General features: G+C 35.2%; 1 protein-coding gene across 1 annotated transcript in view; it reads left to right on the forward strand.

Moving 5' to 3' along the window:
- Positions 1–4,812: 4,812 nt before the first annotated feature.
- LOC125658375 (uncharacterized) overlaps positions 4,813–16,331 on the forward strand; it is a 99,180-nt gene continuing 87,661 nt past the window's right edge. Inside the window, exons 1-4 of the mRNA XM_056148304.1 lie at positions 4,813–4,975; positions 13,868–14,084; positions 15,392–15,520; positions 16,141–16,197. Of these exons, the coding sequence (XP_056004279.1) occupies positions 13,907–14,084; positions 15,392–15,520; positions 16,141–16,197 (364 nt within the window). The 5' untranslated portion in view covers positions 4,813–4,975; positions 13,868–13,906. The remainder of the gene's footprint in view (positions 4,976–13,867; positions 14,085–15,391; positions 15,521–16,140; positions 16,198–16,331) is intronic.

Genomic DNA, 16,331 nt, shown 5'->3' on the forward strand with positions numbered 1-16,331 from the left:
ATGTAGTTATGAGGCTGTATGACATATCATACATTACTTCATCTGTTTTAACCCAAATTATTTGATTTTAAATCGATGTTTACAAATACCGCGTCACTCTGCCATTTCATGTTACAGTCACTTGACCAGTTCAAACTTTCAGATCATCGGTGGTCTTATCTGTGCAAAGCTGTGTATTTTGTTATAACAGTACCGTGCCATAAGTTTAATAGAAATAAAAATATCAAATACCTCTTAGTAATTCTTTGGTTTACGCTCTTTCAGCCTTAAAACTAGACAGTTGCGTATGAGTTAATACATCATGTTGGGATTCCCCTGACGCGCGTGGGTCTATTCATAGACGTCTATTATGGGATGATTTATATATGTACCACACTATATTTACTTTCTAAATAATATTCTCACTGTTTTCTTTTACATGCAGATGTTTTCAAGCATGTAATTAAGGGAAAGTTGATAACTTTATAAAGTAATTAAACTGCTTTAAAGTAATAATGTACAAAAATAATACATGAACATAGGGTCATACAGCTTTAAATGGATTGGACGCCAAATTAAAGGCGCAATGGTTAAAAGATGAATTAGATATGAAGAAAGAGGTCAAGCGGTGACTGGATGATGCTGCATTGTGTTGAAGGGGACACCGAACACTGGTTATGTCGTGAGAACGACAGAATGCGACTTGTAGGTTTTCTTTGATCCAGAAATGAAATGAAATTTTCAGCCATTCAAAATCGCCGTACCTTCGTTAAAATTTTTGGGAATTTATCTCGGCGTTAAACCAGCATCGCTATGGGAACATCACTCGGCCTATTCTGGATAATAAAGTTTATTGACCAGCATCGGGCACTGATATTGTATACTTAATGAGTTAGTAATTTTGTTATTGATATTTTTTTTCAATAATTGTAAATAAATTGTGCTAAATCTCTGTGATTGATTTCTGCTGGTCACAAGGGTATTTTGACCACTTTCAAAACGTCTGAAAAGTCTACGAAGAGTATCGAAACATGGTAGGGGACCCGTTGTACTATCAGTTTCCACATTGAGGTAGAACCTTTAGGGATATAAAGGGTTAAGAATGTACTAGTTTGACAATGTTCACACGATTGAAATTATCCCATTCCTCTACTGAAGGTGATAAAATAATATAAATGATACTACCTGAAGTAGCTTACCTGGCTTGTTTTTTTTATTGGGGGTGGGGGGGTGGTGGTGTCATAACTGAAGTTGGTAGTTAAGACAATGTTATTAACAAATCTATAAACTAAGACAAAAGTAACATTATAAATGTAGTTTTATTGTTTACGATAAATACTTTATTTAACATGCATCCAATAAGAGGAGGTCTCTAGACTGATCCATTATGACCCTGTGAGATGTAAAATTAGGGACTTTCAGGGTCCCCCAGTTACCACGTAAGCTCCATGTGATCCTTTTAAAATCTCAGAGATCTGAACAGTGACCACATCCTCAGGAGGCCTTAGGTGATAACCCTACAACACCAAACTGAGGCCGGAGAATTATTATTATTGACTCTTCAGATATGTGTTTATTGACCTCCGTTATGACCCTACGATATGTAAGATTAAGAACTTTTGATCTTACGCTTCCGAACCAAGCAGCCAATAAGCCCGTAGAAGTTAGTAACCAATCAGAAAAATCATCAAAGTACTGAGAGTACTCCGACGGGAACTTCAAATTAAAATAGATTGCTAATTTTTTGGGGGAATAACTTATTGAACATTTTACCTCGCCTCAACAGTTAACCAGGGGCCCGTTTTACAAAACAACTGTAATGAAAATTCCTTTGATTATGTAAATGAGGCAATCAGGGTCAATCAAAGTCTTGTCAATGATTAGCTATTCCTTGTGTGTTGTACATTGTCTCAAACGTTTTGGAGACTAGTATATGAGTCAGCAGAATTGAGCGGAGGTATGAATAGAAGGCGCTTCTGCGCATCTAAGTTAGTTTGCTGGTAGACGGAAAAGAGAGAAGATCGTATCTCACATCCAGAATTTAGGTAAGGTTTATTGTCTCATATGCGGGACCTCAAATTACTGCGGGTGGACCATTTGAGACATTATTCCTTCAGACGATAGCCCGGGAGCAAATGCTCAAATAAATAAAGGGTTCAAACTTGTAGTTTGAAACAGCGTCTGAAACAGTGGTTTCAGGCCAGAGGCTGAAACACGAGTGATTAAACTAGGCAAGGAATAGTTAGAGGAAAATCATATAATAAATCAATAAGGAAATAATCACAGTGTTTGATTCAAATTGATTTATTATCATTGTTTAGAACTATAGTTTAATGCAATCATTTAGAAACGTAGGAAACGTTTAAGAAAAATTATTATCCGTGGTTTGAACCCACATTTACACGTTACACAACTTACGGCAAAGTCGCAAGTCTTAAATTGTATTACACTGTTATTACTTTGAGTGAATGAAGTAAAACTTTTTTAGGCTTAATTTTCAACATTGTAAAAAAGATATTTTGCATTTGGAGTGAATGAACTTACAATAAACTGGAAAATTCTAGTATGCAAAGTTGGCCGTAAGTCGTAAGTTCTTTTGTAAAACACGTCCAGCTCCTAATCTCCTATTAAGTCATTTGTACTATTTTCTATCATTTTAATAAGTTGAAATTAATAAAATGACTCAAATTTTATAGGGTTTTTGGAAAAAATTAAGTTCTTCCAATAAAGTAATTCAAGAAATCAAAGGATTTTGTCATTTATTTCTCTAGGAGTGGAAGAAATTATTGCTTCTTTTATCGTTTAGTACATTTTCCGAAACAAAATACCGCGATTTACCTTAAATTTGAAAATTTTAGGGTGGGGGGACTGCGCCCCCTCTAAATCCGCCACTGCACCTGACCCTTTTAAGGGTTTCACTCGGTAATCTTCATTGTTTTCTGTCACTTGATCAGTTTAGTTTGATTCAATCACACCATATCTAATAATTATATAGAGATATGGCCCCTACGGCAGGGCCGTAAATTACATGGAGGCGGAGGAGGCAGCTGCCTCCTCCAACTTTTGAGCCAAAAAAAATATTAAAATTTAAAGTTCATTAGAATTTATGTTGTTTCCAATAACTAAGAACATGATACCTTCCTTAAAAAGCATTCCAAATCTTTCTTTTAGAATGAGTTAGTCAAGTAACATCTTAGAAGGCCCTAGAATCAAGGATTTTGCACGAAACGTGTTCAGTGTGCACAAAATGTGCTCAGCGTCTGGGGACCTGGGCGGCCCCTACTCCAAATTGAAGGTTAATTTACGGCCCTGTACGGCCTCTAAGTGAGGACTGGAAAAGATAGTCCAAGGATCCAATCCCTTGCCTTTTCGTGGTCTCTTCAAAGATTAAGAAAACAATCTCTATGTTTACTCTTTAAGATTAATAATTGTGAAGTGCCAGGTTAACTGTTTAGGCGAGGTAAAATGTTCAATAAGTTATTCCCCAAAACAATTAGCAATCTATTTTAATTTGAAGTTCCCGTCGGAGTACTCTCAGTACTTTGATAATTTTTCTGATTGGTTACTAACTTGTACGGGCTTATTGGCCGCTGATAAGTGGCTGCTAGCTTCAGTCTAGTATGTAAAAGGTATGAATTAGTGCACAATTTCGACAACATTAGTCATCATTCCCTTCGCTAAAAATTTCCAAGAGCATAAAATAGCCTTACTCGTACCAAATTTCATGGGAAAAGTAATGTAGCATATATGCATTTACTAAAATTGAGAGAGACGTGTCCTTGAAAATTCGGACAATACAAGGACTTGAGGATTCAAACGGTGCCGTTTTTAATGTTAGGGATGTATTAGTCCTTAAGGAATCATGCGTGTGGAAAATGTTAAATACATTTCTTATACACCTTAATTTGTTAACTTCCTGTTTCAGAACTTCACATAAACAATACACATATCCTGGGCGATTCATAAAGCCAAAATATGAAGAAGAAAAAACAGGAGGGGGGGGGGGGGACGCCCTCTATATCAGCCACTGTTAATGAACAGTATCTAGTATTTGTCAGACATCAAACCTTTGATCTCATTGCTTACATATACCAATGTTCCACTCATAGTGGGGATTTTCTCAACAGCTAGCCGTGTGTTGTATTATAATGTTGTTTCCTGATTTCCATAGTACACAACTGTACGTAATGGTATCTGATAGAATACGTGTAAAAATTGTACGGTCCAAATTGTTCGTTATTAATGAAATATTGTGCAGCATATGTATGAATGAACAACATAATGAGTTATTACACTGCAAGACTATTCATGGATTCCCTTGGATTCGATATGAGGTTAAATTGAACACAAATGATTATGTCTTAATCTTCTGAGGAAAAGATTGTTTTCAAAAAATTCTCATATTCGTGTACGCCGACTTGGTTAACCGTGATCAATATACATGTTCATGCTGCATAGCATCACTTTTCATTAAACTTTTTCATGAGGGAATAGAAAACTCAAACTTCATGCTTTAGGCGAATGTAGATTTAAAATAAAATAAAAATTTCTATTACCATCTTGTATTACGTTGTCTATTCAATTAACTAGCGTGAATCGGAATAGTGGGGTACTTTGTACAACTTGATATAACTCATTTGTAAAGTTACGAATGTAATTTAGCGCCACTGGGCAAAGACCAGTACTCAATACGGGAAACCATCCGTCAGCGATATCCTTTATAAAGTGTTTAGAATATAGGAATGTTTACGGGTCAATAAACATTATAAAAAAAACTGTCGACCCGATTTCGCAATTGATTATGCTGTGTTTGTGCGGTCATTCGTGACGTTAAAAACTAAATTTAAATATCTCTGGATATGGCTTCGTGAACTAGAAATCCCCTTGGTGTGGATGGTACTAGCATTGAAACACAAAACAGTCGGATCCTGTTATCAATATTCAGGTGTATTGATTTTATTCTTCGTTGTTGGATTAGCGATCGCTTCCATCAAAGGTACGTAAACTTGTGTAGCTGCAGGTTCCACTTCTCCAATGATTCTGGTGAATTAATTAACATCAACAAATTACCATTATTCTCCCCTTTATTGACCTACAACGCAGTGGTTAATTATAATATTGTACTATTCCACCAGTACAGTGGTTAATTATAATATTGTACTATTCCGTCAGTACAGTAGTTAATTATAATATTGTACTCTACCGTCAGTACAGTGGTTAGTTATAATAGTCTACTCTAGTACAGTGGTTAATTATAATACTCTACCGTCAGTACAGTGGTTAATTATAATACTCTACCGTCAGTACAGTGGTTAATTATAATAGTCTACTCTAGTACAGTGGTTAATTATAATACTCTACCGTCAGTACAGTGGTTAATTATAATACTCTACCGTCAGTACAGTGGTTAATTATAATACTCTACCGTCAGTACAGTGGTTAATTATAATACTCTACCGTCAGTACAGTGGTTAATTATAATACTCTACCGTCAGTACAGTGGTTAATTATAATACTCTACCGTCAGTACAGTGGTTAATTATAATACTCTACCGTCAGTACAGTAGTTAATTATGATACTCTACCGTCAGTACAGTGGTTAATTATAATAGTGTACTCTAGTACAGTGGTTAATTATGATACTCTACCTTCAGTACAGTAGTTAATTATAATACTCTACCGTCAGTACAGTAGTTAATTATAATACTCTACCGTCAGTACAGTAGTTAATTATAATACTCTACCGTCAGTACAGTAGTTAATTATAATACTCTACCGTCAGTACAGTAGTTAATTATAATACTCTACCGTCAGTACAGTGGTTAATTATAATACTCTACCGTCAGTACAGTAGTTAATTATGATACTCTACCGTCAGTACAGTGGTTAATTATAATACTCTACCGTCAGTACAGTGGTTAATTATAATACTCTACCGTCAGTACAGTGGTTAATTATAATACTCTACCGTCAGTGCAGTAGTTAATTATAATACTCTACCGTCAGTGCAGTAGTTAATTATAATACTCTACCGTCAGTGCAGTAGTTAATTATAATACTCTACCGTCAGTGCAGTAGTTAATTATAATACTCTACCGTCAGTACAGTGGTTAATTATAATACTCTACCGTCAGTGCAGTAGTTAATTATAATACTCTACCGTCAGTGCAGTAGTTAATTATAATACTCTACCGTCAGTACAGTGGTTAGTTATAATAGTCTACTCTAGTACAGTGGTTAGTTATTATAATAGCATGCACTATACAGAGGATATATAATCTTATTTTGAATCTATGTCGTTGAGAATCGAAATGATGGAAACAATTAGCTGTGAGGTAGTGATGAAGCTGTGGCCGAGACATTAAACAGTATAATACAGAGTTTTCATTTTAGGTTGTTCAATATTTGGTTACACTAGTGATTCTTTAATGAAAATGGAGAGCTATTTCAGTGTGGAAATACATCATTCACATTGCCTGTGTATTCAATGTAGAACAAAATCCGACCGTAAACTTTTGAAATATTTAAAAAATCCATTTAACAAAGAAAATAATTTTCTACAAATGAAACCTTACTGATCTTACATTCTTGACTGCGTAATAATTAAGATACCGTGTCGTTAACATCATGATGACAATGGATAAGTTCCTATTCCCAGCACACGGGCTTATTCATGAATTGGGTGAATGATTCACATGACGTTTATCGAGAACATTCTGATTTTGTCAATCTGTCCGTCGGTATGTCGCATAAAACTTCCAACATGACGTTTGCACTGTGATATTCAAGGGGTATACTCCTTGCACATGACATGTAGCAAACGTTTTACAGCGGTGTAATATTTGAGGACCCTTTGGTATTGGTCAATGATTAACTTACATGTATCAAAAACTTAATATCTTTTTAAATTTCTTTAGAGGGTGTGATCTTTGCGATAAGGCGTTTTCATTGGTGCCACGTGTGACGACCTTATATGACATTGGCATTAACCATCGACCAATTCATAAAGGCGTTATGACGTTTCAAGTATGCGAAACGTTTTTATATTTAATCATTTATCTATGACAAGCTAACATAACTGACAAATGTGCAATGTTGAATTTTGTACTGACAAGTACATCTAACAAATTTAGTATAACCCAATACACAAAAAATGTTTGCATTATTGCTATAATAGTCCCGTGGGGATCCGGGTTAGAATAAGTCCTCAGTAGTCCTTGCTTGCCGTAAGAGGCGACTAAATGGGGCGGTCCTTCGGATGAGACCGCAAAAACCAAGACCCCGTGTCACAGCAGGTGTGGCACGATAAAGATCACTCCCTGCTCAAAGGCCGTAAGCGCTGAGCATAGGCCTAAATTTTGCAGCCCTTCACCGGCAGTAGTGACGTCTCCATATGAGTGAAAGATTCTCGAGAGGGACGTTAAACAATATCTGATCAATCAATCCATTAACTTTTTATACAGTTTATGAGGGATAGTTAAAAAACACCGAGACTAGCAAATATGAGGTGTACTGTCCGTAATTGTCGTGCTCTAGACACTCATAAGAGGAACGCGTCTGTCCCATTCAATTACGGACAGTACATGAGGGAATATGGATTTTTCACAACATAAATCTTTTATGCAAGACTTAGTAATTTCTAACTTGTAGATACTGTGACTGAATCGGGTGAACGTTGCGTTTGAGTTTTTTTACTCATGGATATTTTTACGAATAAATAAAAATTGTCACTTACATTTTATCTGGGAATCGAACACTGTGACCAAAAAGTGTAACTTACACTCTGTATAATGTTTTAAAAAATCTCACCTCTTGAGTAACAATTTTGGCAGTTTAATTAAGTGTTTTTTATAATTAATGTGGCTCACAATTTACATATTTTACCAGTTTTTGTAGTTATTTGTGGAAAAAAACTTACTTCATTTTTGCTCTTGAGGTATATCATTCATGAAAGTTATATGAATCTGTGTGTGGCAGTGCTCTCCGTATTTTCTTACCGATAGCATGTATAGAAAATAAAATATTAAAACAAAAATTGCCATTTCGCATAAAATTTTTGTTTTCCTATACATTATCTATTCAACTTGCTGTGCAGACAAATCGAATGACATGTGATGTAGAGTGGTGTTTTTTTTTTTGGTTTTTTTTTGTGTGTGTGTGTATCCATTGCGTGATGTTGTACAATTATTACGTTATTCAAAACATTGAAAATGGCTACTAGAGCAGTAGAAACGATACCTGGTCCGCCATCTTTGTGTACAGTTACAATGTAGATTACATGCAACATTATACAGTTATTGACTTCTGATTAGGTCTGCTCGTGACTATACGGACCTGATCAGCTATTGGTTGACGGAGGACGAAGGCTATGTACTTTATGTGAAAGGTGAAGATAACGAATAGTGATTAATGTCATAACTATATTGATACTTTGTCTTATCCTATTATATTTAATGGAATACTTTTCATTTCGAGAATCGTATTTTATATGCCAAATATGACTAGATGAAAACTCGTGCAGGCACGGGGATTGATTTGGAAGTGGTGTTTTTATAGGAATTTATACGTGAAGTTTTCAACTTTAAATAAAACATCCAGAACAAGAATCACTGAAGCTGAGACTGGAACACCCACCCATCGTTGTTTCATGTTTTATATCTGAATTGTGTAGTCTGTTGAGTACGGTATATAGGTGAGGGAACCAGATGGGGTGTCTTAGCCCTTACCCACCCCCACCCCAACTACCAAAAGGTTTACACAAAAAGGTTCATTAATCAACGGCTTAGCCACATTCCCTACTTTTCATTATTTAATGACTTCAGTTAGCCCCTACCCTTTTTCAGTTTGGAAAACGAATTTTTTTACATAATCAATGAATTTGATTCCGATACATGTATATAAGTGTATATGTATACCCGTTTGTCGGATCTACATGGGTTGAGAGTAAGAACCCCGGACACACCCCCTTTGATTTCGAGAGAGAGATTTTAAACAATCATCTCTTCGGTGAAACATGAACTTTAATGCAAACGGTACAAATATTAAAAACGGGAAAACTCTCTCTCTCTCTCTCTCTCTCTCTCTCTCTCTCTCTCTCTCTCTCTCTCTCTCTCTCTCTCATCCTAGAGGTACGATTGTTTATTTGTAATAATGATGATGATAAAATAATTGTTTATTTTGGAATTTCTTTCAACTGATCGGATGAATTTGAATATTTTATCAATGCGATTTACAATTTAATTTTTGAAAAATAAAGTTTCTTTGGTCCGCGCCTATACTGTTTTTTTTTAACGGTTTCATAACAGAAATTAGAAAATGATAGCGGTCAAAAATTTGTTACGATTTGATTATATGAATGTGTAAACTAACTGATTTTCAAAGGTACATTTTCGAATGGTTTATGATATATTTGGTCACTCGGGGAATTAACTAGATACTTCCCGTTTAGGCAGGGAATCGTACAATTTATTTCTTTAGTAGTATAGATACGTGTGTCTGGGATGTTGTGAGGTCAGTATTCTTGTAAATAGTTTATATGACAAGAACAAAAAGATACAATCTTTTAATGATGTTAACTAGAAGATATAGACAACCGTTTAATTATGTAATCTCATTTGAAATAGCAAAGATATTGTCGGATATAATGTAATTTCAATTGAAATAACAAAAATATACCACTGTTAGAGAATGTAATTCCTTATAAGTAACAAAACCATGCAACTGTTAAATATGTTGAATAATGTGATCTTATGTAAAATGAATAAAAGATGCAGATGTTAATGAAGTAAACTCATTCATTGCTAAATAAACGTAACATGTCTTTTATGATATCCAAAATCACATTAAAAAGAGCATTTTGTGCTTATGGTGCAACATATTGAAAATGTAATAATTTTTTTTTTTCATAATGATTTAAATGTATAAAATCTTATTATTATATCATTACAAGAGATCAAATGTTTTAATGTTTTGTGCTTTTGTTGTCAAAATCACTTGAGAGAAGTATTTCGAAATTTGTTGGGTTTTGTCACCAATTACTTAAACTTTTGCAAAGTGATATTTCGTGTTGTATGTAATAGTTTTAGGAAAGTTATGAATTGCAAAGTTCCCATAGGATTCAAGCACCTCCCTTCCCTGCGGGGAGAGAATATAAAAAGGAAATATGTTGTAGTGTAACAAAACATGTGCTAAAGTTCTGAATGGCTGATTGAAATTTTTTCACGATTGTAAGTCCCAAAATAAACAGAAGCTTGTTTATATGTATAAAGTGAAGAGCGATATAAATCTCACCATATCTGCACCAATTTAGTGATTTAATTGTGCTTTGTTAAAACAAACTGTTCATGGTGTCGGCAAGCAGGTTCTTTTTCAAAGTAAAAAAAAAATGTCCTCGTTTCATTGAAGTTCGTCCTTTGGGTTGAACCAGGACAGGTTTCGATTACAGTTTCTACATAAAGACCAATGTCATTAGTGTCACATATTGTGCAATCGACATGTAAAGTAACAATTGGGTTAAAATGGAGGACGGTACTTAAAAGAGTGTTACAACAGGAATTAATCAAAAGACACGATTCTAGATAAAATCTAAATTAGATGATAGCCTTATATTTCATTATTAGTAAAGCTTCAATAAAGCTGAAATCAAATTAAAGTAAGTTCTGCAAAAGCCATACAGTAACTGAACCATCGTCACAATCTAAACCATCGTCACGATGTAAACCTAAAAATAAGCAGAAGTATGTAGCGATTTAAACATCCAGCGATACGGTAGATATCACATATCTCATCTACATTTTCCCTTTTGTGCTTTCTTTTGAAATACAAAAATATCTTTTTCTAGTCTGTCCATTAACAAAGAATTATAACAACTATTTTACTTTGGAAGCCTTTTTGTTTTTATTGATGAAAAAGATGTAATATTGGATATTCTAAACAGTACGCTCCATGTTTTTAAAGTAACAAAACTTCTAACTTTAAAAGGGGTAAGAGGAGTTTTGAGCGTGTATCGAAATATCCTGTTGCCAGACTCGGCGTGAAGCTGTTCATTATTGCATGATACATGTACATATACCTATGAACTGTATGGTTCTTGGTCAATAAACAATACAATACACGTGTATACCGTTATAGAGAAACAGTTCGAGCTTTGCTTCAATTTCTGCCTCGACGTAAGTTCGGGGTATCGGGTACATATGACGGGTTAATATGAGGGGTGATCAATGCTAAGATATTGTCAGATGTCTTTGGCCTAGCTGACAGTATCAAGATGGTCAAGACCAGCACGCGGAGCTCGATGTCGATACTCTTTATTGTATAAAACGTGTAACATATTGTATAACAACAATATAAACATCGACTTCTAAATCCATGGATGTGATTATTCAAAAACTACAGCATACAAGGTCCGCGTGGTATTTCAAAATATATAATCTAAATTTAGAATTGTGTGCATCACTGTAGACCCTGTTTGGAGCGCTGATCTATGTCACCGATCCCATAGCGATTATAACATTCTGACCAAGAATAACGCAGTGACTAAGGTTTTTGTATCTAGGACGCGGTAAATCCATTTAATTCTGTTAAATGAATCCACTGTGTAGAAAAATGCACAGAGTTGTAAGACACAATATAATGTACGGACGCATTTATTTTAACAAACCAGAGACACACATATATCATATGCCTTTAAATAAACATTGCAATAAACATTTTATAGTTAAATTTAAGTTTCAAAATTATATTTATCAGTGTAATGTTCTAATACGATAGGTGAATAATTTTCACCTTGCCCTGATGCAAAATGGTTGGTAAATAAAAAAAAATTACGACGAGAAATACATATGCTTAACTACGTAATACTTTGAAAGCATGTCCATATTCACGTAGCTATGTTTACGACTGGAAGCAAGCATTTACGAATTTAATTTGAATATGGTAAATCCCTAAACATTCTTTAATGACAAAACAACACCATAAACGAACAATATGTTCGTTTCCACGCTTAAATGGAAATGCATGATTTGTTTCTAAATATTTCAAAATCAAAAATTATAAATACCAGCAATTCTTTATAATTCATTGCGTGTGCAGATTTATGAGCGATAAAACTTACACGCTGAAGACATGACAATTCTGTAACACGAGAATTTAAAACCATTTTTATCTAGTCTTAAATGGTTTTGTGAAAAGAAATCTTGGGATGGTGGTGGCCCCACTTTTAGAAATGACGCAATATTTTCAACATGTGCGCATGTAGTAGCGAGCGAAGCTCGCGTCGCGAAGCGACGCAACGAGCTCGCTCCAATGATTACACATATGAGTCACGTGATTTGCTCTTTATGAGTTGAAAAAAGATGAGTATCACCCATAATGCTTCTGGAAAAATGTCGCCGTCACTGCGGTATACTTCATTTACAATCCCGTAATTAAAATAATTGATTGTTTAGAAAGTACCATAAACGTTTTTAAATTCCAGGCAAGATTTCTCATAGCTTCAAACGTTTTGTGTTTGCTTGGTTTGAAAGAAGAAGAAAATTGCAGCTAATATGACGTCACAATGTAACTGTTTACATCCACCGCATGGTATTTCCCGCGTTAAATAAAGAGGCGGATAAAATGTCTATAAGTCGTGTTGAAAGATGTTAATGGGCTTCGCTCGTCTCAACGGTCACACCGTACAACATATTAGTGCTAAGTATTGGCAATACGCAAGATCGCAACTACTTTTTCCGTCTTGGTTTTAATTTTTACTTTCCCCTTTCAAAATCTCGCGAGACTCAGAGTATGCGAGAATTTGGGCATGTTCGTAAATAATGATATCGATCTGCAACTTTTGTCGTGATCGATTCACCCGATTTTAACAATGGTGCACTATCATTGGATTGTATTAGACTGTAGTAATGATTCAAGAAAGAAACAAAATACACAGAGATATCCACAAATGATAGATTAAATAATGGAAATGTGGTGGATTTTTCCCCACTGCTGTCAGCCAGGAAATTCCCAAAGCCGAGAAGAGCTTGTGTCAAAATATATAGCTTCGCGAGCTAAATTCAGAAGTTCATTTTTCCTGTATCCAGACGTTTTTACACGCCTTTCATTTAAAAATGCTTTTAATTGCGGAAAACACATGGATGTTAGATCGTCTTCCGATTCCATGTTTTGAATAAACAAAAACTGCACAAGATCGACACGCTTTTCCGGACTTCTTTACAAGAGAGTTCCGCTAACTCGGTATTCACGATCTTGCGTATTGCAAACATGTAATATCATTTTATAAATTTCATTGACACAAATCGCAGCTTCCCCCATTTGTTTTGTTTTGTTTACTATTTACCTTTTCTCCAAATAGTTTTCAAATACTTACCTGGGTTTCATCTCTCTCTCTCTCTCTCTCTCTCTCTCTCTCTCTCTCTCTCCCGACAAAATGAAATGTTAAAATGTTACGGGAGGACCTCGCAATACACACGTAAAAACAAACATAAGTACTATCTTGGGTAGTATTAAGGACCCCTATAAATGTCCATCCAATACTCTCGAATTGTGAAAAAATGTTTTTTTTCGACAGATCAATTATCCTCACTAATCTAATATATGTAGCCTAAATATAAACCTTTCACATTCTGTTGGCCTACGTTTATCGGGACATGACTGAGGGGATAGAATTTTTCTCCTCATTGTGCTCTTCTGTCCTCACAACGCTAGTCAAATGGTTAAAGATTGTCCCCACTTCACACATTTTTTAAGCTCCTCTCGCTCCCCCTCTCTCTCTGCTGAATAAGATTTATAATCATACAATCATTAAACTTTAGTACACTTCTCTACATACTAAACACGCATTTAAAGTACCTCTGAATTTGATTATTTCTTAATTTTATGTTCTCTCTAGAGCCTATAGGCTAGCAGTTGAATAGGACTGAATTCAGCCATGTCCTACAGGAAGCGGGGGGACTATGAGGACTCGTTCTACTCAGAGCAGTCCGCCAACCGCCCCACTCTGGCCTACGACAACTATGCTGTGTACGACGCTTCCTTTATCCCGGCTCACAGTCTCCGAAACAAGCTATCACATTTCGGCAGTTCACAATCTTCCTACCGACTCAAAGGTAAGTTCCTGCAAATATCTCTCTTACCGAATGTGAGCCCATTTGGATGTGCATTTTATCATATAGACTGTAAAAACTAATCTGAGAAGAAAATCGAAGTGTATAGGGCATATGTCTTTATTTTGATGTTCGTTTAGTAAATAGAATTTATACCCACCGCAAACCAAGTGCTTTTAGAGAGGGGGGGGGTATATGGGATCATCTTGTCCATCTGTCTGTTCAATAAAGGAGTTTTAAATGCTAACATATATGCACTTGTTGACGCTGAATCTATTTGACTTACAAATGTACATATGTGTGCATGTATCCATGGGAAGATCCCGAAAATGGTCAAAGGAAGGGGTAAGACCCGAAATGGCACCTTTTAGGATGGGTGCAGACCCCAAAAATGATCATTTAAAAATGAAAAGTTCAAACAAAGAGGGTTGTAATTCCCATCCAGGTCAATAAATTAGTCATTTATAAATTTTAAAATCTATACTATACTATATCGTTTTTTTGTTGATGCAGAAATAATTAAGGTAATGCGTGACGTTTCTCAATGATGTGTGAATTTTCGTGACACTTCAGGTACAATTAACCTACATCCGATCTTGTTTCCACCAAAGCCATCTTCGGATATATTATACCGGATCTGGTTCAGAGTAATATTATCTTAACAATCCCTGGTTGTTGCAAGTAAAAATGTAAAATTGACTATTATGTGTTACAAAAGATTGTATATATGGGCATTACTAAGTTATCGTAGCAAAGAAAGGAAAATCTTTGGATCAATCGGAGATCGAACCCGGGACTCTTGCATAACTAATATTAGGTGACATAATCACTGCGCTAATCAGGCAGATATACAAAGGATTAAATCGAAAATCATGCAAAAACTCCATTTGTTGAGAAGATGAAAAAAGAATGGTGGAAATGTCGCCTATGACCATAAGTTTACAATATAGGTCAAATCCGTCCGTCTGTCGTCCGGTTTAAAAGTTTTCAAAGTTGTTCTTCAATTACATTGCTGAAGCTGAATTAATTTCACTTACTATATATATAGTAGTCCAATGGTAAATGGTTTTGTGATCAAAAGGTCTAAAATCAAGCGAACTGGATACTGGTATAGGAACGTTTCTAGGCTTCAAGGGGTTACCTGGTGTTAGATCTGCTGTCTGAACAGCCGTAGTTTAAAATTGTATAATCCACCTAAAATATGAAATAAGAAAATTTTAGCCTACAGCTTATAGAACAATTTTGATGAATATTTAGAATCATTGATAAACAGATGCCCTAAATAGATTGCTTGTTTCTGTATACACTAGGAAGTGATAGCGGGAGTTACAGATCCCTCCACAGACGACCAGGCTGTAAGAGATGTCTTACCATCACTGTTGTCATCATGTGTATGGCAGTTATAGGGGCAGTTATAGGCGTGGCCGTCTATTTCTCAGGTAAAGCACTAATTACTGAAGATAGGTGTGCAACAATTTCTCTAATTCAGCAGTATAAAGGTGTTGTAAGTGGTTCAGAACATTTTTGTCAACCTTAGATCGTTGAGAAGACAATGTAGTAAAGATGGATCTTCACAATCCTTTTGAATTGTTAACGATTGTTTCTGTTTTGTTTTTATATTTTCTTTTACCTGATTTGTTTGTTTATGATAAGATGTTGTTGTAGCGCACAATCAATAAGATGATTTTGTTGTTGTAGCGCACAATCAATAAGATGATTTTGTTGTTGCTGTATCGCACAATCAATAAGATGATTTTGTTGTTGTTGTAGCCCACAATCAATAAGATTATTTGCATGTAAACGTAATGTGATGTTTTAAAATCGCTTAACGCTGCACTTTGAAAATTGAAAGTATAAAACCTAATTTGAATATGAAGGTCTGATAAAATTGAATTTGATGAATGAACTAAAAATAGTAAACCACTTTAAAGGAATAAATGGTCTGCGGTACCGCTAACATGCGCTACCTACCCAACCATTTTATAACCCCATATTATGGTTAGCTATTAACTTTATTCCTCAACTAAACACTATTGAATTATGTTTTTAATTTATGTAGACCAAAATCCAGTAATGAAAACAACGACCCCTCTACCCACCTCGACCACGCCCACAGGTAAGACGTTGTAATCACTCCGTCTTGGTATATTCAAATTAGAAGGTCGGAGTTGAGAACTCAGCATAGACGAACATGTATATCATTATTTAGTAAGCAGATCATGTCTATCCCAACGTGATTAGTGCTATCAG

The sequence above is a fragment of the Ostrea edulis genome, chromosome 9, assembly GCF_947568905.1.
Source record: "Ostrea edulis chromosome 9, xbOstEdul1.1, whole genome shotgun sequence".
NCBI lineage: Eukaryota > Metazoa > Mollusca > Bivalvia > Ostreida > Ostreidae > Ostrea > Ostrea edulis.